The sequence below is a fragment of the Capra hircus genome, assembly GCF_001704415.2.
Source record: "Capra hircus breed San Clemente chromosome X unlocalized genomic scaffold, ASM170441v1, whole genome shotgun sequence".
NCBI lineage: Eukaryota > Metazoa > Chordata > Mammalia > Artiodactyla > Bovidae > Capra > Capra hircus.
The window spans coordinates 7167003-7192928 of record NW_017189516.1 but is presented as its reverse complement, the minus strand read 5'-3'; the positions used below and the strand labels follow the sequence as shown (position 1 = coordinate 7192928).

The 25926-nt window shown below is 35.8% G+C and overlaps 1 protein-coding gene across 1 annotated transcript; it reads left to right on the top strand.

Annotated features, from left to right (window-relative positions):
• Positions 1-25574, top strand: HDX (highly divergent homeobox). Its single transcript, XM_018043620.1, has 3 exons — positions 1-15; positions 4874-5020; positions 25278-25574. The coding sequence occupies exons 2-3, from the start codon at positions 4940-4942 to the stop codon at positions 25572-25574; spliced, it is 378 nt and encodes a 125-aa protein (XP_017899109.1). The 5' UTR covers positions 1-15; positions 4874-4939.
• The last annotated feature ends 352 nt before the right edge of the window (positions 25575-25926 follow it).

The window sequence follows — 25926 nt, the reverse complement described above, 5'->3', positions numbered from 1 at the left end:
TTCAGGTTTCCTCAGGTAAGTATTCACCTTAAGTACACACATTTTTTTCTTCTCTAAATGAGCATTCAGTTTTAATGCTAGTTGATTTTTATTACCTTACTTATTATCTTAGTTAGAATATGTTCTTAGGATATTTAAAAATAATTTCCATTTTCCCCATAAGCTTCTACTTAACAGTTGTTGTCATAATAGGTCACCTTCAGCATTGCTGATGCTAAGATCCTAGCACATTTCTAACAAATCAAATCAGGTTTTATTTAGTTCAGTTTAAGAGATGAATCAGCTTTGGATGTCCTCTAAATGAATTACGACTTAACTTGCTGAGTGTATTCAGTGTTCTGTTCATTATTCTTTCCATTTCGACAATAATGTAAGCTAGCTTGCAGTGGAGAATTTGGTATAAGGGAAAAATATGGGAATATTTATGCTGGCTGTTATGCTGAATTATTTGAATCTACCTAGAACGATGCTCCCATTAATTTTGCTCTCTGGTTTTGAAAATTCAACCCCACAACTATTGTACAAACAATAAAGGAGTTGTTCAGTTGCTTAGCCTCATCTGACTCTTTGTGACCCACACAGAAGGCAGCACACCAGGCTTTCCTGTCCTTTACATTTTCCCTGAGTTTGTGCAAATTCATGTACATTGAGTCGATGATGCCATCCAACAATCTTATTTTCTGTTGCCCTCTTCTCCTCCTGCCCTCGATCTTTCCAAGCATCAGAGGCTTTTCCAATAAGTCAGCACTTTGCATCAGGTGGCGAAAGTATTGAAGGCTTTAGCCTCAGCATCAGTCCTTCCAATGAATATTCAAGACTGATTTCCTTTAAGATTAGATTGACTGGTTGGATCTCTTTGCAGTCCAAGGGACTCTCAAGAGTCTTCTCCAGTACCACAGTTCAAAAGCATGAATTCTTCAGTACTCATCCTTCTTTATTGTCTAACCCTCACATCCGTACATGACTACTGGAAAAGGAAAACAAAACAAAACAAAACAAACACATAGCTTTGACTATATGGACCTTTGTCGGCAAAGTAAGGTCTTTGCTTTTTAATATGCTATCTAGATTGGTCATAGCTATTCTTCCAAGGAGAAAGTGTCTTTTAATTTCATGGCAGCAGTAACCATCTTCAGTGATTTGAGAACCCAAGAAAATAAAGTCTGTCACTGTTTCCATTGTTTCCCCATTTATTGCCATGAAATGGTGGGACCAGATGCCATGATCTTAGTTTTTTTTGAATGTTGAGTTTTAAGCCAGCTTATTCACTCTCTTTTTCTCACCTTCATCAAGAGGCTCCTTAGTTACTCTTCACTTTCTAGCATTAGGGTGGTGTCATCTTATATCTGAGGTTATTGATATTTCTCTCAGCAATCTTGATTCCAGCTTGTGCTTCATCCAGCCCAGCATTTCTCATGATGTACTCTGCATAGAAGTTAAATAAGCAGGGTGACAATGTAGAGCCTTGATGTACTCCTTTCCCTAGTTGGAACCAGTCTGTTGTTCCAGGTCCAGTTCTAACTTTTGCTTCTTGACCTGCATAGAGCTTTCTCAGGAGGCAGGTCAGGTGGTCTGGTATTCCCATCCACAGTTTGTTTTGATCCACACAGTCAAAGGCTTTCACATTGTCAATGAAACAGATGTTTTTCTGTAATTCCCTTGAAAATTTCCCTCGAAAATTTCCCTCGCATTTTCTATGATCCAATGGATGTTGGCAATTTGATCTCTGATTCCCGTTTTTTGTGCCCTCCAAAAGTTTCTATTTCCCCTAGTCCTGTGGAAGTTCTGTAATCAAATCCCGCTGACCTCCAACGTCAGATTCCCTGAGGATTCTCAGTCTAATTGCCAGATCCTCTGGTTGGGAAGTCTGTTGTGGAGCCTAGAACTTTTGCAATAGTTCAAGAACTTCTTTGGTATTATTGTTCTCCAGTTTGTGGATCACCCACCCAGAGGCTCTGTTGTGGAGCTAATGGTGACCTCCTTCAAGAGAACTTATACCTCATACTATGGCTCCCAGGACTGCTGCTGCCAGTGCCCCTGTCCCCGCAGCAGGCCACTGCTAACCCATGCCTCCACAGGAGCACTTCAAACACTCAGACAGATCTGACTCTCTCTTGTAGGGGGTCATTGCTCTTTTCCCTGGGTCCTAGTGCCCACAGGGTTTTGTTTATGCCCTCCAAGAGTCTCTGGCAGGTATGAAGCTTGATTTTAAACATAATTGTGCCCCACCAGGTGTGTTGTGGCTGCTTCTCCTTTGTACTTGGATGTGGGGTATCTTTCTTTGGTGGGTCCCAACAGCTTCCTTATATGCACAGTACATCATGAGAAATGCTGGACTGGAAGAAACACAAGCTGGAATCAAGATTACTGGGAGAAATATCAATAACTTCAGATATGCAGATGACAGCACCCTTATGGCAGAAAGTGAAGAGGAACTAAAAAGCCTCTTGATGAAAGTGAAAGAGGAGAGTGAAAAAGTTGACTTAAAGCTCAACATTCAGAAAACGAAGATCATTGCATCCAGTCCCATCACTTCATGGCAAATAGATGGGGAAACAGTGGAAACAGTGTCAGACTTTATTTTCAGGGGGCTCCAAAATCACTGCAGATGGTGATTGCAGCCATGAAATCAAAAGACCCTTACTCCTTGGAAGAAAACTTATGACCAACCTAGATAGCATATTGAAAAGCAGAGACATTACTTTGTCAACTAAGGTCTGTCTAGTCAAGGCTATGGTTTTTCCAGTGGTCATGTATGGATGTGAGAGTTGGACTGTGAAGAAGCCTGAGCACTGAAGAATTGATGCCTTTGAACTGTGGTGTTGGAGAAGACTCTTGAGAGTCCCTTGGACTGCAAGGAGATCCAACCAGTCCATTCTGAAGGAGATCAGCCCTGGGATTTCTTTGGAAGGAATGATGCTAAAGCTGAAACTCCAGTACTTTGGCCACCTCATGCGAAGAGTTGACTCATTGGAAAAGACTCTGATGCTGGGAGGGATTGGGGGCAGGAGGAGAAGGGGACGACAGAGGATGAGATGGGTGGATGGCATCACTGACTCGATGGACATGAGTCTGAGTGAACTCCAGGGGTTGGTGATGGACAGGGAGGCCTGGTGTGCTGTGATTCCTGGGGTTACAAAGAGTCAGACAGGACTGAGCGACTGAACTGAACTGAACAGCTTCCTGTCGATGGTTGTTCAGCAGCTGGTTGTGATTTTGGTGTTCTTGCAAGAGAAGATGAGCACCGTCCTTCTACTCTGCCATCTTGCCAAACTCCGATATAGGAAAGACAAATAAAATTTTTATGTTATAAATAACTTGATCATTATTTTACTTGATGTAAAAAAGAAAACTTGGATGACACGCTATGATTCTTTTATTGTAAACACGTAATTTATTACTAGTATTTGTAATGATGTTAGTAATTAGGATTTGTTTGTTTGTTTTTAACTATGGCAGGAAGAAGAGATCTAGCTGGTATTGAAATTCATTAACACACAAAGAAAAGCTGTATTATATGTCTTACTGAGAGACACGTGTTAACTATACAGTCTAACTTCATTTTCTTGGTAGTAAACTGAGAATTCATATATTGCTTTTACATCCTGATAGCTAAAATTTGTTTTCAAAAACTGTAGCTTTAAAACAAATTTGCACCTGTTGTTTATTATTATATCAGTATTAGCTATGATAACCCTTTTTAAGTATGGTTTGCATGTCTTATACATTACCTTTCATTGTTACCTGAAATGAATTTAGAAGAGAGTTCCTTTTTAAATTTCAGTTAAGGAAGAAACGTTCAAAACTATTTATGTCTAGGAAGGCTTTGAAGTCTAACCTCTGTGTGGGACCAGATCATTTATTCTTAGGCAGAAGGCAGCAATCATACCTCATGCCGTGATTTGCCACTTTAATTCTCTACTCATTCACTCTCATGGGCTTTCTCCGACTCTCCTCATCACTCTCACTCTTTCATCACAAACACGCATATACTCATACAGGATTTTACAGAATATATATTTTTAATTAAAGTTAATTTATATATTTTTTAACCACCCCTTGAAATAATTGGAGACATCATAGGGATAAAACTACTAGAAAAAATCAGATATATGTCTATTTCTAACTGCCATGATATCTCTGTGTCCTTTGTCCTTTCTTTTCATGTCTTCTTATTCACAAATAAAGGTCATTATTCTATCATGCTTCTAACTTACTTCTTAGGGATGCCCCTAGGATTCATTGAATTAAAACAATATATAAAGTCCATAGTTACTTGGTTTTTAAAAAAGCTAAGAATTAAAAAGACAGGCTTATTCTGAAACTTTCTGAAGACATAAATGTGATTGTTCTTTTAAAAGAACACTATCTTCTTAAACTTCTCTTATTTAACATTTCAATTAATTATAACATTAATTGGAGCTTATCTATAGTAAATCTAGGTTAATTTATCAAAAGAGCACTGTGATATGATCTCAACTCTGGTGATTTTTAATATATGCAGTATGAGTGTGAATATATGCATTATAGAGAAAAGTTTGAGAGAATATTATTATAATTAACAAATGTAACTTCCAGGATGGTTAGTGATTTAAATTATCTTCTTCTAAAAATGCATTTGTATCTTCTACAATTACCTGTATTTTTTGTGTGATTACAACCATTTAAAATCAGCATTGCTTAATTACTATCAGTTAACTTTTTTTAACCTATTTTATTCTAGCACATGTTCATCTCATACAAATAAGTACCATGAAAATGTCCATTTCAGAATGGGGAAACACAGAGTAAGAATTATGAAATCAATTGCTCTGATGATGCCCTTTAATATTTGATTATTGATTATTCTAATTTTTCAAAATGTTCTTTACAGCTACAAGATCGCACTCAGTTTAGTGACCAAGACTTAGCCACTCTTAAGAAGTACTGGGACAATGGCATGACCAGCCTTGGCTCTGTTTGTCGAGAAAAAATTGAAGCAGTTGCAACTGAATTAAATGTTGACTGTGAAATAGTTCGGGTAAGGGATTTTCAATAATTTTCATGTTGTAGTTGATGAGTGTCATAAATGAAAGCCTTAAAAATTTCATCATTTGTGTTTCTTTAATAACCAGTGATGTTGAACATCTTTTCATGTGCTTTTTTGGCTACCTGTATGTCTTCACTGGAGAAATAGCTACTTAGAACACCTGTCCATTTCTTGATTGTGTCTCTTTTTTTGGATATTGAGATGCATGAGAGGTTTGTACATTTTGGACATGAATCCTTTGTCAGGTGCTTTCTTTGAAAATATTTTCTTCTATTCTGAGGATTGTTTTTTCGTGTTGTTTATAGTTTCCTTTGCTGTGCAAAAGCACTTAAGTTTAATTAGGTGCCATTTGTTTATTTTGGTTTTTATTTTCATTACTCTAGGAGGTAGATTGAAAAAGAGCTTGCTGTGATTTATGTCAGGGTGTTCTGCTTATGTTTTCTTCCAAGAGTTTTAGAGTATCCATGCTTAAATTTAGGTCTTTAATCCATTTAATTTATTTTTCTGTGTGGTTTCTGACTCTTTGCAACCCCTTACAGTTCATAGACTTCTCCAGGCCAGAATACTAGAGTGGGTAGCCTTTCCCTTCTCCAGGAGATCTTCCCAATCCAGGGATCAACCAGGTCTCCTACATAGCAGGCAGATTCTTTACCAGCTGAGTCACCAGGGAAGCCCGTGTGATATTAGTTCAGTTCAGTTCTGTTGCTTGGTCACGTCCGATTCTTTGCAACCCCATGGACTGCAGCACATCAGGCCTCCTTGTCCACCGCAAACTCCTGGAGTTTACTCAAACTCATGTCCATTGAGTTGGTAATGCCATTCAACCATCTCATCCTCTGTCATCCACTTCTCTTCCCGCCTTCAATCTTTCCCAGCATGAAGGTCTTTTCCAGTGAGTCAGTTCTTTGCATCAGGTGGCCAAAGTATTGGAGGTTCAGCTTCAGCATCAGACCTTCCAATGAATATTCAGGATTGATTTCCTTTAGGATGGTTTGATCTCCTTGCAGTCCAAGGGACTCTTAAGAGTCTTCTCCAACACTGCAGTTCAAAAGTATCAATTATTCTGCCCTCAGCTTTCTTTATAGTCTAACTATCACTGGACTGTTTGGATCTGCTTGCAGCCCAAGGGACACTCAAGAGTCTTCTCCAATACCACAGTTCAAAAACATCAATTCTTTGATGCTCAGCTTTCTTTATAGTCCAAGTCTTAAATCAGTGTTCTAATTTCATTCCTTAACATGCAGCTGCCCAGTTTTCCCAGCACCACTTATTTAAAAGACTATATAGAGCTATTTTAAATCCTGAAAGATGATGCTGTGAAAGTGCTGCACTCATTATGCCAGCAAATTTGGAAAACTCAGCCATGGCCACAGGACTGGAAAAGGTCAGTTTTCATTCCAATCCCAAAGAAAGGCAATGCCAAAGAATGCTTAAAAACCTCACAATTGCACTCATGTCACACGCTGGTAAAGTAATGCTCAAAATTCTCCAAGCCAGGCTTCAGCAATACGTGAACTGTGAACTTACAGATGTTTAAGCTGGTTTTAGAAAAGGCAGAGGAACCAGAGATCAAATTGTCAACATCCACTGGATCATGGAAAAAGCAAGAAAGTTCCAGAAAAACATCTGTTTCTGCTTTATTGACTATGGCAAAGCCTTTGACTGTGTGGATTGCAATAAACTGTGGAAAATTCTGAAAGAGATGGGACTACCAGACCACCTGACCTGCCTCTTGATAAATCTGTATGCAGGCCAGGAAGCAACAGTTAGAACTGGACGTAGAACAACAGACTGGCTCCAATAGGAAAAGGAGTACATCAAGGCTGTATATTGTCACCCTGCTTATTTAACTTATATGCAGAGAACATCATAAGAAACGCTGGACTGGAAGAAACACAAGCTGGAATCAAGATTGCCGGGAGAAATATCAATAACCTCAGATATGCAGATGACACGATCCTTATGGCAGAAAGTGAAGAAGACCTAAAAAGCTTCTTGATGAAAGTGAAAGAGGAGAGTGAAAAAGTTGGGTTAAAGCTCAACATTCAGAAAACGAAGATCATGGCATCTGGTCCCATCACTTCATGGGAAATAGATGGGGAAATAGTGGAAACAGTGTCAGACTTTATTTTTGGTGGCTCCAAAATCACTGCAGATGGTGATTGCAGCCATGAAATTAAAAGACACTTACTCCTTGGAAGAAAAGTCATGACCAACCTAGATAGCATATTGAAAAGCAGAAACATTACTTTTCTGACTAAGGTCCATCTAGTCAAGGCCATGGTTTTTCCAGTAGTCATCTATGGATGTGAGAGCTGGACTGTGAAGAAGGCTGAGCGCCAAAGAATTGTTGCTTTTGAACTGTGGTGTTGGAGAAGACTCTTGAGAGTCTCTTGGTATGCAAGGAGATCCAACCAGTCCATTCTGAAGGAGATCATCCCTGGGATTTCTTTGGAAGGAATGATGCTAAAGCTGAAACTCCAGTACTTTGGCCACCTCATGCGAAGAGTTGACTCATTGGAAAAGACTCTGATGCTGGGAGGGATTGGGGGCAGGAGAAGAAGGGGACGACAAAGGATGAGATGGCTGGATGGCATCACAGACTCGATGGTCGTGAGTCTGAGTGAACTCCTGGAATTGGTGATGGACAGGGAGGCCTGGCGTGCTGCGATTCATGGGGTTGCAAAAAGTGGGACATGACTGAGTGACTGAACTGAACTGAACTGAACTGATGCTTTCCCCACTGTATATTCTTGCCTCCTTTCTCATAGATTAGGTGATCATAGATGTGTGGTTTTATCTCTGGACTTTCTTTCCTGTTCCATTGATTTATATATCTGTTTTTGTGCCAGTACCATACTGATTTGATTATTGTAGCTTTGTAGTGTACTTTGAAGTCAGGCAGCCTGATTCTTTCAGCTCCATTTTTCTTTTTTAAGATGACTTTGACTATTTGGATTCTTTTGTGTTTCTATATAAATTCTAAATTTTTTTTGTTCTAGTTCTTTGAAAAATGCCTCACACCAATTAAAACGGCCATCATAAAAAAGTCTACATAGAGTAAAGCTGCAGAGGTTATGGAGAAAAGGGAACCCTCTTACACTGTTGGTGGGAATGCAAATTAGTAACACCATTATGGAGAAGAGTATGGAGGTTCCTTAAAAACCAAATATAGAAATACCGTATGATCCAGAGATCCTGCTCCTGGATGTATATGTGGGGAGAACTATAATTCAAAAAGATACATGCACCACAATGTTCTTTGCATCACTGTTTATGATAACCAAGACATGGATGCAACCTAAGTGTCCATTGGAAGATAAATGGATAAAGAAGCTGTAGTGCATATATACAGTGAAATATCATTCAATCATAAAAAGAGAATGAAATAATGTTATTTGCAGCAACATGAATGAATCTAGAGATTATCATACCAACTGAAGTGAATCAAAGATTAATATTATATGATATCACTTATATGTGGAATCTAATAAAAATAATACAAATGAACTTATATACAAAATAGAAAGAGACTCACAGATTTTGAAATCAAATTTATGGTTGCCAAGGGAAAATGGAGGGGAAGTTATAAATTAGGAGATTGGAATTAACACGTACACACTGCTATATATAAAATAGATAACTAACAAGGACCTACTGTATAACACAGGGAACTTTACTCAATATTCTATAATAACCTATATAGGAAAAGAATCTGAAAAATAATTGATATACATGAAATTTATTTACTTTACTGTACATTTGAAACTATCAGAACATTATAAATCAACTATACTTCAATGAAAATTAATTAACGCATGTAAGAATTAAATATTTTAAAATTAAAAAATAAATTAATAAATTAAAAAAAATTAATTACAAATTGTATGAGGTGCTTTAAACAATGCTACCAATAAAGTGAAAAAAACCACAGAATGGGAGGAAATATGTGTAGATCATATCTATGTTAAGGAATCATATCCAAAATATGTAAAGAACTCTTACATCTCAATAATAAAAAGGCAAATAATGCAATTAAAATGGGCAATAGATTAGAATAGACATTTATCCAGAGATTTACAAATGACCAATAAATACATAAAAACATGGTCAACATCAGTTGTCATTATGGAAATCAAAATAACAGTGAAATAGATACCTCTTAACACTCACTATGATGGCTATAATAATAATTTTTAAAAAAACAGATAATAACAAGTGTATACCAGGATGTGGAGAAATTTGAACCGTTATACACTTCTGGTAAAAATGTAAAATGTTTTAGCCACTTTGGAAAATAATCTTCAAAACTTTTTACACAGAGATATATATGACAGAAATTCCACTCTTAGGTAATACTCAGAAGAAATGAAAACTATGTCCACTCAAAAACTTTTACATGGAGATGCAGAATCTCTAGCTATGGAGGGCCAACTATGGGACTTGACTATCCATGGATTTTCATATCCCTGATGGTCCTGGAACCAAACCCCTATGGTTACTAGCTGACTGTAGATTTACATAACTAAGTTGTTCCAGACATACTTAAAATGTTTCCAATAAGTACATTGAGTAAAAAAATTAGATTTCTTTTAGCATTTAATCTACATTGACAACATCAATTAATCTGCTTCAAGAAAAACCGATTGAAATTTGAAGCAAAAGTAGTTTATCAATTTCAATATTACATCTGTTCAAGTTAAATAAAACTACTAATTCTTATGTCAATTCATAAGTTTTAAGCTGTGTTCTGTTTGGAGCTGCCTGATAGAGCTTGTGCTGTCCTGCTCCATCCAATCTAGGATGTGAATCATCCCTTTCTCTGGTATATTCATGCTGTATATGCCACCCACATATTAATCCCTTAGTAGTCCTCTTGGTTATCAGATTAACTGTCATGTTATCACAGTGCTTGTGTTCAAGTAACCCTTATTTTACTTAATAATTGCTCCAAAGCTTAAGGGTAATGATGCTGGCAATTCAGATTTTCTCCTACTGCACCTAATTTATAAATTAAACTTTAGCACAGGTGTGTGTATAGAAAAACCATAGTATATATAGAGTTAAATACTATCCCTGGTTTCAGACACTCACTCTGATAGTGGGACACTACTGTGCATCTCACATACTATATAATTAATGATAGATTGAAAATTATAGTGATCAGTCATGAAAACTGTAGCTTACATTCCATCTGAAAGATATTAATATTTGTGTAAGGTTTAGATAATAACAGTAATGTACTGTTAAGTATTTAAGTTTTTTTTAAGGAAAAACACTCTGATTTGTATCATTTGTTGATTTCTATGATATAAAGATTCCTGCCATGGCTGATTCCATGGCTCATTTAATGCAGATATCAGAAGAGATGCTAACAGCTGGCTGTTCTGAGCAAGTAAACATAGTCTTCAGCTCACACTAAAGGATCATTCCAGAAAATCAAGAGGTAACTACTATTAAAGAACAAAAAAACAAAATACAGAACTCTTCCAGAGGAGAAAATATTTTCTCATACATATATACATGAATAAAGAGGGAGAAATATAGGGGAAAATCAGAGCATATTCCTAAAAATAAATGATATTCTCAAAATAAATACTGTCATGCCCAGACTTTTGCTTTTTATTTTTTTAGGATTTAGATGAGAAGTCAAATTAAATCCTGTATTTACTGAGCATGTTACTGCTGTTTAATCTCTAAGTTGTGTCTGACTCTTTGAGATTTCATAGACAGAGAATGCTATGTGTTATACATATGAACTGGGAAATAGGAATATATAAGACACATCCTATCTCTAAGGATCCTGAAGTCTAGCAAAAGAGATAACAAAAGAATATAGGTGACTGAAGAGGAATTGGAGTGGGAACATGGTATGTGGTGCCTAAGAAAATGCCACAATTATGGAAATACAGAGAATGAGTTTTAGTTGTCATTGTTGTTTTTAATCAAAATTATATACACACATAGCTCAAGGAGTTAAGTTCTGTAGAACTTGCTACAAAACCAACATTCTTTACTTCTCCCATCCTACCATTTTGTGGCAGCCAGAATCAATTATTTCCACCCTTTAGATGATTTCTTTGGTATTTACCTCTATCTGTGAATAACTCTATATTAATTAGAATTAGGTTTTGCTGTGAATAACAATGACTCAAAATAAATAGGCATTTATTTTAAAATATTATTATTTTAAACAAGATATTTCAAGTCCATGTATAAATCTAGAGCTGGCATGCAGTTCTGCCCTGTGAAGTCCTCAGAGATTCTGATGCATTTCATCTTTCATTCTGCCATCCTTATGATTAAGCTCTTGTCCTCCAGGTCCAAAATAATGACATTTATGGTCCAAGTAGCATGACAGAGATGAGGAGAAAGAAGGGGACAAAAGTATGTACCAGCTATCTTTTAAAAGGGGTTCCCAGAAACTGCTATAAGACATGTTCACTTAAATCCCATTGGCTAAAGATGAGTCACATGGTCATATCTGCTGCTGCTGCTACTGCTAAGTCACTTCAGTCGTGTCTGACTCTGTGTGACCCCATAGAAGGCAGCCCCCCCCAAGCTCCACCGTCCCTGGGATTCTCCAGGCAAAAACACTGGAGTGAGTTGCCATTTCCTTCTCCAATGCATGAAAGTGAAAAGTGAAAGTGAAGTTGCTCAGTCATATCTAACTGCAAGGAAAACAGCTAAGGTAGTTATATTATGGAGATCCATGTGCCCAGCTAAACTTTCTATTATATTGGACGAGGGATAAATATATTGGAAAACACCTAGCAGTTTCTTCTGTTTATATCACTGTTTCTTGATTTTTTCAGTGTTAGGCATTGCTGATTGACATTTTACTATGAAATGCAAGGTATTCTAACTCTTTCAAGATCTCTTCATTGATCCTTTTCACCTAAATGCATATTTCTTCTCTTCTTACTCTCACACAGTATAATTATTTCATAATGTTGGTTAGTCTGATATTCAGGGTTAACATTATTATGACTATGTAAATGCTTTACCATTTATCTTATGTAGTATAATATTATTTTTTGTCCTTTCCTGAATAGTATTATTTTGTTTCCTTGAAGCCTAATATTTACTTATTTTTTTGTTTTTTGTATATTTGCTTGCTTAATTTTCTAGGTACTGACTACTAATTTATCCTGACACTCTTCCCCACTTGTACATGTCTCCTTTCAGTATATTCATACACATTTGGTAGTGCAACAATTTTATCATCTTAAAGAAAAATTTCCTGGAATCTTCTGATATGCTCCAACTTGAATTGATTACTCTGCACCTGGAACACAACTGTTACCCTGAGATTTCTATTTTCAATCTGTTCATTCTTTTGTTATACATTCAATAAGATTCAATAAGATATTTTCAAATTTATCTTCCAAATTTTCCACTGAGCTTTTTATTTTTGTTCTTATTCAATCTGTCACTGATACTAATAAACTCCATGTACCATGACAGCACCTTTCAGACTCCTTGGATTGTCATACTAGTTTCTTTTTCTTTATTTTTAGTTTTTTATTTTTTTAATTTTAAAATCTTTAATTCTTACATGTGTTCCAAAACATGAACCCCCCTCCCACCTCCCTCCCCATAACATCTCTGTGGGTCATCCCCATGCACCAGCCCCAAGCATGCTGTATCCTGCGCATGACATAGACTGGCGATTCAATTCTTACATGATAGTATACATGTTAGAATGCCATTCTCCCAAATCATCCCACCCTCTCCCTCTCCCTCTCCCTCTGAGTCCAAAAGTCCATTATACACAGCTGTGTCTTTTTCCTGTCTTGCATACAGGGTTGTCATTGCCATCTTTCTAAATTCCATATATATGTGTTAGTATACTGTATTGGTGTTTTTCTTTCTGGCTTACTTCACTCTGTATAATCAGCTCCAGTTTCATCCATCTCATCAGAACTGATTCAAATGAATTCTTTTTAATGGCTGAGTAATACTCCATTGTGTATATGTACCACAGCTTTCTTATCCATTCATCTGCAGATGGACATCTAGGTTGTTTCCATGTCCTGGCTATTATAAACAGTGCTGCAATGAACATTGGGGTACATGTGTCTCTTTCAATTCTGGTTTCCTCAGTGTGTATGCCCAGAAGTGGGATTGCTGGGTCATACGGTAGTTCTATTTGCAATTTTTTAAGGAATCTCCACACTGTTCTCCATAGTGGCTGTACTAGTTTGCATTCCCACCAACAGTGTAGGAGGGTTCCCTTTTCTCCACACCCTCTCCAGCATTTATTGCTTGCAGATTTTTGGATCGCAGCCATTGTGACTGGTGTGAAGTGGTACCTCATTGTGGTTTTGATTTGCATTTCTCTGATAATGAGTGATGTTGAGCATCTTTTCATGTGTTTGTTAGCCATCTGTATGTCTTCTTTGGAGAAATGTCTATTTAGTTCTTTGGCCCATTTTTTGATTGGGTCGTTTATTTTTCTGGAATTGAGCTGCATGAGTTGATTGTATATTTTTGAGATTAGTTGTTTGTCAGTTGCTTCATTTGCTATTTTCTCCCATTCAGAAGGCTGTCTTTTCACCTTGCTTATGGCTGATTCATGTTGATGTTTGACAGAAAATTACAAAATTCTGTAAAGCAATTATCCTTCAATTAAAAATAAATTAATTTTTAAAACTTCTATTATGGGAAAGACAGTGAACTGCTTACTATCCTTTTGTCTTTAGGGATTTTTCAAAATGCAGCACACTAATGGAAGAAAGAAACTTTGAAAAGATGCTGTGTTTTAAGAGACCTCTCTTTTATTATTAGGTAGATAAACTGCAGACAAGAATATGTTTGCCAGATAAATATATTTCTGAGATATTGGGAGAAACTAGGTAGATGTTTTTAAGTCTAATAGACGTTCTAATTATTGATCACAAAAATGAACTTTGCCTCAGGATGTCTAGTCAATCATTACTTGTAGAATAATGTGGAAATTTTGGATTCTTGTTTTCTTGTAATAGCTTATAATTCTAAAAATTCTTGAAGGTAAACTTGGCATGTTTTCCTTTTAACTTCGTTGAATGTTACTATGTGCATATATTCCTTTAATTTGGACAGGTTTGTGTCGATTATTTATTGACTTACTCACTCACCAAAGATAAACCAAACACTTATTATATGCCCGAACTCTACGAGATGCCATGGGAAAAACACAGCTCTCCTTAAGAATTTGCAAATTAGCATGATCAAATTTTTATTGTCTCTGTGCTTCAGTTCACAGTAAATGGACATAATATAATAATGGGTTGTTTTGAGATAGTAATAATATATGTGGATAATAAGTGTAAAGCACCATATGAGTTTCATAAATTTAGTTCCCTGCCCTATCTCTCTGAAATTTAGTTTAATGCTTTGCCTTTCTATCTATGTTAGGGTTATAGTGGACAGATGTCAAAACGAACTCTTGTGTGTCAAATATTTGCATAAACAATACCTTTCAATGTTTTAAATACATTTTGAAAAACAAGTAAATTGCATGGAAAATAGATGTATGTTTTTATTTTTTATTTTTTTTTAAATTTTAAAATCTTTAATTTATATTTATTTTCCAAAGATCATGACTAGATTTGAAGACTGCTTTTCACTTATACTGTTTTTACCTTTCTTTTTTTTTCCATTAAATATTTGACCCTCTGCCACTAATGTATATATATATAAAACAAATTGCCCATGGTTGACTATATACCATATATAGTATACCGCATACCATGGACATTGAATTAAAGCTGGTGGGCATCTTGAGATTGAATTTCATACTCTTATTTTATATAAGAGAAGTATGGTTAGATAGGGGTATGGCTTGTTGAAGGACACACAGCCAGTTGGTTTATTAGATGCCAGATTTCCTTATTACCAATCCAACATTATTTCTATTTCTATTTCACCAGTGTATGTTTTACTATAAGAATTACTTTGCATACTTCTTAAAAATACTGATCACCCCATCCCAGATCTACTAAATCATGCTTGCAGGGAAGGGTCCTAGGATGTGAACATTTCCTTTCCTGTAATAATTCTTATGACATATGACTTTGGAAATAATTTCCCTTTACTACACTATATTTATGGCAAAATATTCTAGTTCATTCTTTCCCCCCATAATACTTGGTCAAATTTTGTGATTTGTATTTTTCTAGTCTATTTATTTATTGTCTATACATCTACCAAATTGTACATCTAAGTTCCACAAAGGGCATATATGAGGCTTACTTGTTTACTACTGTATCTCTGGCTCTAACACAATGCTTATACATCCTTGATGTTCAATAATATTTGTGGAATGAAAGAATGAATTTTTAATACAATTTAAAGGCTTATACTTCATTGACAGTTATTACAAAACATTGGCTATATTCCCTATGTACAATAAATCCTTATAGTCTATTTTACACCCAATAATTTGTACTTCCCTTTGCCCCATCTCTATATTGCCCTTACTCTCCCCTCCACTGGTACTCACTAGTTTGTTCTTTATATCTGTGAGTCTGCTTCTTTTATGTTATATTCACTAATTTGTTGTATTCTTAGGTTCCACATAAGTGATATCATACATATTTGTCTTTCTTGATCTGACTTTCTCCACTTAACATAAATCCCTTCAAGTCCATGTTGCTACAAATGGAAAGATCTTTGTTCTTTTTATATGGCTGAGTAGTATTCCACAGTGTGTGTGTTTGTGTACACATGTCACAACTTTTTTATCCATTCATCTGTTGATGGACACAGGTTGCTTCCATATCTTGGCAATTGTAAATAATGCTGCTATGAACATTGGAGTGCATGTGTCTTTTTGAATTAGTGTTTTTATTTTTATTTTTTTGGATATGTACCCAGAGATGAATTGTTGGGTCAAATGGTAGTTCTATTTTTAGTTTTTTGATAAACCTCCATACTGTTTTCCGTAGTGGCTGCACCAATTTACATTCCAACCAACAGTGTAGGAGGTTTCCTTAGGAGAATGCATATTTAACAGAAAGGCATGACCTTTCTGCATAGTACACAGGAAACAGGTATATAATGATATACATTTAAACTAACAGCAATTTGGAATATTATTTTTTTCTATTTTTAATAGAAATGTACTTAGAAGCTTGTAAGGCCTGAGAGTTCTCATTTTTAATAGTCATTATATTTGTCCTGTTAATACAGGGGGAATTCTGGTTGAAAAGATATAGTTATTATATAAACTTATGAGCAACTGTGGAGTGGTAAATATTATCCAGAAGACTATAGATTTGGAAACCAGTTATATCAATTTATAGATTCTTCAGATAAGGAATTTGAGGCCTAGATTGATAAAATAATTTAACCTTGAGTCACATAAAATGGTTGAAAAATTGTATATTTCAAATCCCTATAAAACAAAGAAATAAATACTCAAATTCCTCGATGGCCTAGTGGTTAGAATTTGGTAATTTTATTGCTATGGCCCAGGTTCAATCTCTGCTTGGGGAACTGAGATCCTGCAAGCCACATGGCATGCCCCTCCCCCAAAGGGAATAAATCCTCTTTACATAATTGATAGTTGGAATGCAGAAAAGGCTATTTCAGATAAGGTGGATCCAGAATGAAAAAAATGGAACCAAGGCTTAGATTAATAAGACAATAGATATTGATTCAGTCTAAGGAAGAACATTTTGAAAAAAAAAAAATATATATATATATATATAAATATATAAAATGGACTGGGAAAATCTTGCAAAGTAGTATGCTTCATTGGAGAAGGCAATGGCAAGCCACTCCAGTACTCTTGCTTAGAAAATTCCATGGACGGAAGAGCCTGGTAGGCTGCAGTCCATGGGGTCGCTAAGGGTTAGACACGACTGAGTGACTTCACTTTCACTTTTCACGTTCATGCATTGGAGAAGAAAATGGCAACCCATTCCAGTGTTCTTGCCTGGAGAATCCCAGGGACGGGGAAGCTTGGTGGGCTGCCATCTATGGGGTCACACAGAGTCGGACACGATTGAAGTGACTTAGTAGCAGCAGTATGCTTCATATTCCTGAAATTTTCGTGCAAAGACTAACTAGCCATTCACCTACGTTGCTGAAGAAGGAACCTTTACATTAAATGGAAAGTTAGACTAGTTGGCTTTTAAGATTACTTCTATCTTCTATGATTCATTGAAAGTGTAATAAAATCATTAACATTATATTTGTACACCAAATTATTTTCTCACTGCTTTCCAGTTTTAAGAAATATCCAGAGAGGAACTATTTCAGTCCTAGTATGTAATAAATTCTCATATAATCCTGGGGTTCACATGAAATATTATTTTACCTTTATCACTATGCATTCCATAATTACTCATTTCTCCCAAGATGGGTGAAAAAAAAAGTTGAAAACAAATCAAAAGTGGTTTCTGTTTTCCTTTTCTCCTCTTTTCCCAAATCTTCATGACCTAAAGGAAACAAAAAATATCCTAAGAAAATTGTATTGGTCTTAGTCTGCCCACATCATCATTTTTCCAAGCATCTATGGCTAAGATTATTGTGTAAAATAAGCTTCTGCATTTAAAATTTGATAAGCATCAGTATTCAAAGTTAAAAAATAGAGAAAATAAATGACAGTTTAATGGAGCTTTAGTAAGAAGTTTAAATTCTTTACTTTTTCTGAAGTCTAATAGTTTATTCTCGTTGAGACCATGTGAAGGAAAATTGAAACAGAATTATACTCTTTAAACTAGTACTTTCTCCGTGGGAGAAGTTACCAAAGCTAGCAAAATTAATATTCATGATTTTTTTCTTTTCTACCACATAGTTTTCACTTGGTAGCTTACAAAGCAATCCGTGTGCTTCAGGTTTCACATTTAGCATGGAATGCTAAATACATCAAAGGTACTACATTCCCTAAAATATGAAGAGAAAATGCACACACAAATATATAAAGAATTAATCTTCTTGGATTAACTAAATAGTTCTGTTTTCCCTTGCATTATGTTTTACAAAATCTTACCAAGTAAAAGTTAACTTTATTCATAATTTTTATTTACATTTGATAAATAATGCAGAACATTACATCTAAGGTTATTTTGTATATATGTAAACCTTGTGATATAGAAGATATTTTACTTGCTATACAAAGAAAGGGTACCATAATCAAATTTAGACCTGAAATTATGAAATGCTATTGAGTGACTTTCTACACTCAAAGAAAATAAACAGGTTTTAAGAAATATTTTACTTTGTAGGTTGGCATGGCAATTACTCTTTGTAGGGTATCATAACAAAACTATAAAGGTTATGAGCTTTTGGAAAATTACATGAGAAACTTGAGTATGAAATTGGTTTTAAACTGCTGCTTTCAAAATATGTTGGGGTAGACATAATTTTCTACATAATTTTCTTAGTTGTTTAGTAACTAAGTCATGTCCTACTCTTTGCAGCCACCAGGCTCTTCTTTCCATGGATTTCTAAGACAAGAATACTGTAGTGGGTTACCATTTCCTTTTCTAGGGGAGCTTCCTGATCCAGGGAACGAACCTGCATCTCCTGCATTGGCAGGCAGGTTCTTTACCACTGAGCCATCAGGGAAGCCCTATTAAATTATTGATTGTTAACCATTTTTAATTGAATTATAGTTTATTTACCATGTTGTAATAGTTTCAGATGTACAGAAAAGTGATATGGTTTGATGTATGTATGTATATGTGTGTGTGTGTGTGTCTGTGTGTGTGTGTGCATGTTAGTTGCTCAGTCATGTCCGACTCTTTGAGACCATGGCCTGTAGCCCACCAGGCTCCTCTGTTCATGGGATTCACTAGGGAAGGATACTGGATGGATTGTCACTCCCTTCTCTAAGGGATCTTCCCAACCCAGGGATCAAACCCAGGTCTCCCACATAGAATGAGGATTCTTTACCATCTGCACCCCCAGGGAAGCCATATATACACACACATATATATACATATACATATATATGCATATGTATATATTCTTTTTCATATTCTTTTCTATTATACATAATTGGAAGACACTATAATTCCCTGTGCTATATAGTAGGTCCTTGTTGGTTATTTATTTTATATATAGTAGTGTGTGCATGTTAATTCTAAACTCATAAATTTATCCACCCCATCCCACTATTCCCTTTGGTAATAAGTTTGTTTTTTTGTGTCCATGAGTATATTTCTATTTTGTGAATAAGTTAATAACACACTAAAACCATACTCACAGAAAACTAGTCAATCTAATCACACTAGGACCACAGCCTTCTCTAACTCAATGAAACAAAGCCATGCTCACGGGGCAACCCAAGAAAGGCGGGTCATGGTGGAGAGGTCTCACAGAATGTGGTCCACTGGAGAAGGGAATGGCAAACCACTTCAGTATTCTTGCCTTGAGAACCCCATGAACAGTATGAAAAGGCAAAATGATAGGATACTGAAAGAGGAACTCCTCAGGTCAGTAGGTGCCCAATATGCTACTGGAGATCAGTGGAGAAATAACTAGAAAGAATGAAGGGATGGAGCCAAAGCAAAAACAACAACCAGCTGTGGATGTGACTGGTGATAGAAGCAAGGTCTGATGCTGTAAGAGCAATATTGCATAGGAACATGGAATGTCAGGTCCATGAATCAAGGCAAATTGGAAGTGGTCAAACAGGAGATGGCAAGAGTGAATGCTGATATTCTAGAAATCAGCAAAGTAAAATGGGCTGGAATGGGTGCATTTAACTCAGATGACCGTTTTATCTACTACTGCGGGCAGGAATCCCTTAGAAGAAATGCAGTAGCCATCATAGTCAACAAAAGAGTCCGAAATGCAGTACTTGGATGCACTCTCAAAAATGAGAGAATGATCTCTGTTCGTTTCCAAGGCAAACCATTCAATATCACAGTTATCCAAGTCTATGCCCTAACCAGTAATACTGAAGAAGCTGAAGTTGAACGGTTTTATGAAGACCTACAATACCTTTTAGAACTAACACCCAAAAAAGATGTCCTTTTCATTATAGGGGACTGGAATGTAAAAGTAGATAGTCAAGAAACACCTGGAGTAACAGGCAAATTTGGCCCTGGATGCAGAATGAAACAGGACAAAGACTAATAGAGTTTTGCCAAGAAAATGCACTGGTCATAGCACACACCCTCTTCCAACAACACAAGAGAAGACTCTACACATGGACATCACCAGATGGTGAACACCGGAATCAGATTGATTATATTCTTTGCAGCCAAAGATGGAGAAGCTCTATACAGTCAACAAAAATATGACCAGGAGCTGACTCTGGCTCAGATCAGGAACTCCTTATTACCAAATTCAGACTTAAATTGAAGAAAGTAGGGAAAACCGCTAGACCATTCAGGAATGACCTAAATCAAATCCCTTATGATTATACAGTGGAAGTGAGAAATAGATTTAAGGGCCTAGATCTGATAGACAGAGTGCCTGATGAACTATGGACTGAGGTTTGTGACAATGTACAGGAGACAGGGATCGAGACCATCCCCATGGAAAAGAAATGCAAAAAAAGCAAAATGGCTGTCTGAGAGGCCTTACAAATAGCTGTGAAAAGAAGAGAGACAAAAAGCAAAAGAGAAAAGGAAAGATATAAGCATCTGAATGCAGAGTTCAAGAGAATAGCAAGAAGAGATAAGAAAGCCTTCTTCAGCAATCAATGCAAAGAAATAGAGGAAAACAACAGGATGGGAAAGACGAGAGATCTCTTCAAGAAAATGAGAGACATCAAGGGAACATTTCATGCAAAGATGGGCTCGATAAAGGACAGAAATGGTCTGGACTTAACAGAAGCAGAAGATATTAAGAAGAGGTGGCAAGAATACACGGAAGAACTGTACAAAAAAAGATTTCACGACCCAGATAATCATGATGGTGTGATCACTCATCTAGAGCCAGACATCTTAGAATGTGAAATCAAGTGGGCCTTAGAAAGCATCACTATGGACAAAGCTAGGGAAGGTGCAGAAATTCCAGCTGAGCTATTTCAAATCCTGAAAGATGATGCTGTGAAAGTGCTGCACTCCATATGCCAGCAAATTTGGAAAACTCAGTAGTGGCCACAGGACTGGAAAAGGTCAGTTTTCATTCCAATCCTAAACAAAGGCAATGCCAAAGAATACTCAAACTACCGCACAATTGCACTCATCTCACATGCTAGTAAAGTAATGCTCAAAATTCTACAAGCCAGGCTTCAGCAATATGTGAACCGTGAACTTCCTGATGTTCAAGCTGGTTTTAGAAAAGGCAGAGGAACCAGAGATCAAATTTCCAACATCCACTGGATCATGGAAAAAGCAAGAGAGTTCCAGAAAAACATCTGCTTCTGCTTTATTGACTATGCCAAAGCCTTTGACTATGTGGATTACAGTAAACTGGAAAATTCTGATAGAGATGGGACTACCAGACCACCTGACCTACCTCTTGAGAAATCTGTATGCAGATCAGGAAGCAACAGCCAATACTGGACATGGAACAACAGACTGGTTCCAAATAGGAAAAGGAGTGCGTCAAGGCTGTATATTGTCACCCTGCTTATTTAACTTCTATGTCGAGTACATCATGAGAAACGCTGGACTGGAAGAAACACAAGCTGGAATCAAGATTGCCAGGAGAAATATCAATAACCTCAGACATGCAGATCACACCACCCTTATGGCAGAAAGTGAAGAAGAACTAAAAAGCCTCTTGATGAAAGTGAAAGAGGAGAGTGAAAAAGTTGGCTTAAAACTCAACATTCAGAAAACAAAGATAATGGCATCTGGTCCCATCACTTCATGGGGAATAGATGCGGAAACATTGTCAGACTATACATTTTTGGGCTCCAAAATAACTGCAGATGGTGACTGCAGCCATGAAATTAAAAGACGCTTATTCTTTGGAAGAAAAGTTATGACCAAACTAGATAGCATATTCAAAAGCAGAGACATTACTTTGCTGACTAAGTTCTGTCTAGTCAAGGCTATGGTTTTTCCTGTGGTCATGTATGGATGTGAGAGTTGGACTGTGAAGAAGGCTGAGTGCCAAAGAATTGATGCTTTTGAACTGTGATGTTGGAGAAGACTCTTGAGCGTCCCTTGGACTGCAAGGAGATCCAACCAGTCCATTTTAAAGGAAATCAGTCCTGGGATTTCTTTGGAAGGGATTATGCTAAAGCTGAAACTCCAGTCCTTTGGCCACCTCATGCGAAGAGTTGACTCATTGGAAAAGACTCTGATGCTGGGAGGGATTGGGGGCAGGAGAAGGGGACGACAGAGGATAAGATGGCTGGATGGCATCACTGACTCAATGGACGTGAGTCTGAGTGATCTGCGGGAGTTGGTGATGGACAGGGAGGCCTGGAGTGCTGCAATTCATGGGGTCACAAAGAGTCAGACACGACTGAATGACCGAACTGAATTGAACTGATAATTTTTTTTAGATTCCACATTTAAGTGATATCATATGACATTTGTTTTTGGCTAATTTACCTCATTCAACATGCTAATCTCCAGTCCAGGCATTATTTCATTCTTTTTTTATTGCTGAGTAATATTACATTGCATATAATTATATATACCACATTTCTTTATTCATTCATTTATTAATGGACATTTATGTTGCCCTATTACTATTAAGAAATTTGAATTCATCATTAAAAAATCTCCCCCCAAAATAAATCTGCATGCACTCAAACCTACAGTTAACATCATATTTTAATGATGAATAATAGAAGCTTTCCCCTCAGACCAGAAAAAAAGATGTTCACTCTGGCCACCTTTATTATAGTACTGGAAGTTCTAACCAGTACAATAAATCAAGGAAAGTAAATAAAAGATACAGGATTGTCTGTTTAGAAAGTGGTAAAGAAATAAAGCACTCCTACAACTAATAAGTGAATTCACCAAAGTCTTTGGATACAAGATCATCATATAAAAATCAATTGCATGTCTGTATAGTTAGAAACAAACACAATCAAACTGAAATTTAAGATACATTCTCTGCAATCACTCAAAAAATCAAATGCGTGTAACTCCAACAAAACATGTACAGGACTTAAATGCTGAAAACTACAAAACACTGATGAAAGGAATAAAAGTAATTCTAAGTAAATGGGGAGATATTCTGTGTACACATACTGGAAGATCCAACATAGTAAAAATGTCAAGTCCTCTCAAATTGTTAATCAGTTTTAACATAATTCCAATAAAATTCCAGCAAGATTTTTTTGTTGATATAGACAAGATATCTCTAAAATTCATATTGAAAGAAATATGCTTGTATGACCAAAACAGTTCTAGAAAAAAATAATAAGTGGAAGAATTTCAAGACTTATTATATAAGTAATGAAGACTGTATTAGCAGGGTGATAGATGTATAGATCATTGGAACAGAATAGAGAATGCAGAAATATTTCTGCACAACCATGTCCAGCTTAGCTAAGTTTGACAAGATGATGCAAAAGCAATTCAGTGGAGGTAGTCTTTTCAAGAAATGTTCTGGAACAACTGTATTTCTGTTGGAAAATGCAAATTACCTTAGACCTAGACCTCACACCTTAGACAAGAATGAATTCATAATGGACCAGGAATATAAATGTGAAAAATAAAACTATAAAAATTAAATATTAATACAGCTTGGTGAAGAATTATTAAGAATGGTACTAAAAGCACAACCCATAAAAGAATAAAAGCAATAACATTAACTTTATTTAAAAAAAAAAAAACGAAAAACTTTTGTGCTAAAAAAGACCAAGATGATGAAAATACAAGCTACAGACAAGGAGAAAATATTTGCAAGCCCCATATTTGGCAAAGAACTCATATCTGCTACAAAATGGAAGAAAATTTTGCAAAATCACATATCTGAGAAAAATTCATATCTAGAATATATAAAGTACTCTCAAAACTCAGTACTAAAAGACCAAATTTATCACAAAATGGGCAAAAGACACAAAGAGACAGTTCAGTGATAGGTGGATGTCAAAAAATATGTGAAAACATTATCAATACTACTAGCCATTGGGAAAACTAAATTAAGGACTTGATCATTACTATATGCAGAAATGAGAACAGCTTAAAAAAATACTTATAATACCAAGTCTTAGCAAGAAAACCAAGAATCTGAATCTCTCAATCATTGCTGGTAAGAATGTAAAATGGTACAACTTTCATGGAAACAATTTGGCAGTTTCTTTTAAAATTAAACATATAATTACCATTTGACCCAGAAACTTCATTATTTGGCATTTATACTAGAGAAATGAAAACTTACATCAGCACAAAAACTTGTACAAACTGTTCATAGGCACTTTATGGCTGTATATAATAGCTAAAAACTGGAATCAAGTGTCCTCCAACAAGTGAAGAGTTAAACAAACACTGCGAAGAAAAAGAAAGAAGCTGTATCATGGAAGACTTCTTAGCAATAAAAAGAAATAGACTATTAACACATGTAACTTGAATAAATCTCCAGGAAATTATGTTGAACAAGAAAAGCCAATTTTTTGAAATTTTTTGCAGTCACATGCTGCATTAATCTATTTATATAGCATCCTCAAAATGACACAATTATAGATGTGGAAAACACATTGATGCTTGTCAGGAGTTGAAGATAGCAGAAAGGAGGAGAAGAATGTTATGATAAAGGAAAATAAAATTGTCAACATATATTGTACAATATCAATTTCCATTTTCTGTTATAGTACTTTAATTATGTAAAATGTAAATTGAAGAAAATTCAATGAAGACCAATTTTTGTAACTTCCTGTAACTCCAAACTTATTTTAATATAACAAGTTTTAGAAATTGTTTCTAAATCTAATAAAATGGAATATTTTAATACTTAAAATACCCAGGTAATCATCGTGAAGCCAAAAAAAGTTACTAGAAAGCACATTTTCACCTAGGACGATCAAGATTGGAATTAGGATATGAAATATATTTAGAGCTGCATGCCTAGTCCCTTTTGGGAAAGAAGCAATTCATGTTTCTTTTGAAATATTTGGTAGGTTATTTTCTCCAGAAAGAAAACAAAAGCAAAAGAGTAGTCTGCAATGGGCTGCATGTTGCTTGAAAGTCTGATTATTAAGATAATAAAAAAAAAGTTTTGAATAGAAACATTTATATTTTAGTTTATTGAGTAATAATAAAGCTGCATTGTTTCTCAGTACCTATTTATTCTTTACAATCATATTTTATGCAACATCCATTTATTATTTTAATGGTAGAACTGCTAAGGTTTCTATTTTTACAAAACTTCCTCTTGTATTTCTCTTATAAAGACATGGATTGGGAATCGAAGAAGGAAATATCGTTTAATGGGGATTCAAGTTCCACCTCCAAGAGGAGGCCCTGCTGATTTTTCTGAGCAGCCCGAATATGGTTCTTTGTCTGCACTCACACCAGGAGAGGAAGCTGGTCCTGAAGTAGGAGAGGATAATGACAGAAATGATGAAGTATCCATCTGTTTGTCTGAAGGAAGTTCTCAAGGTATTTTATATGCTGCACCTCCTAATGATATCTTTTGTGTATTTGATGCATTTTTACTTGCTTTTCAGTTTACTGCCCTTCAAATCTAAAGTCATCAAAACATTTGGTTCAATAGACATATTTTATATTTTTTCATTATATTTTAAAATAATATTCATATATATTTAAAGTGTGCAAGTTTAGATATAAATATACATAAAGAATGATTACTATGGTTAAGCTAATTAACATATCCATCTCTTCACATAGTTACCTTTTTGTCTGTGTATGTAATGAGAGCACCTGAAATCTACTCCCAAAGCAAATTTCCAGCATACAATATAGGCCATACAGTTGATCCTTAAACAACATGGGTTTGAACTGCACTGGTTCACTTTCAATAATACTTTGGAATAACTTGTGGAGATTTGCAACAATTTGGAAAAACCTGCAGAAAAACCA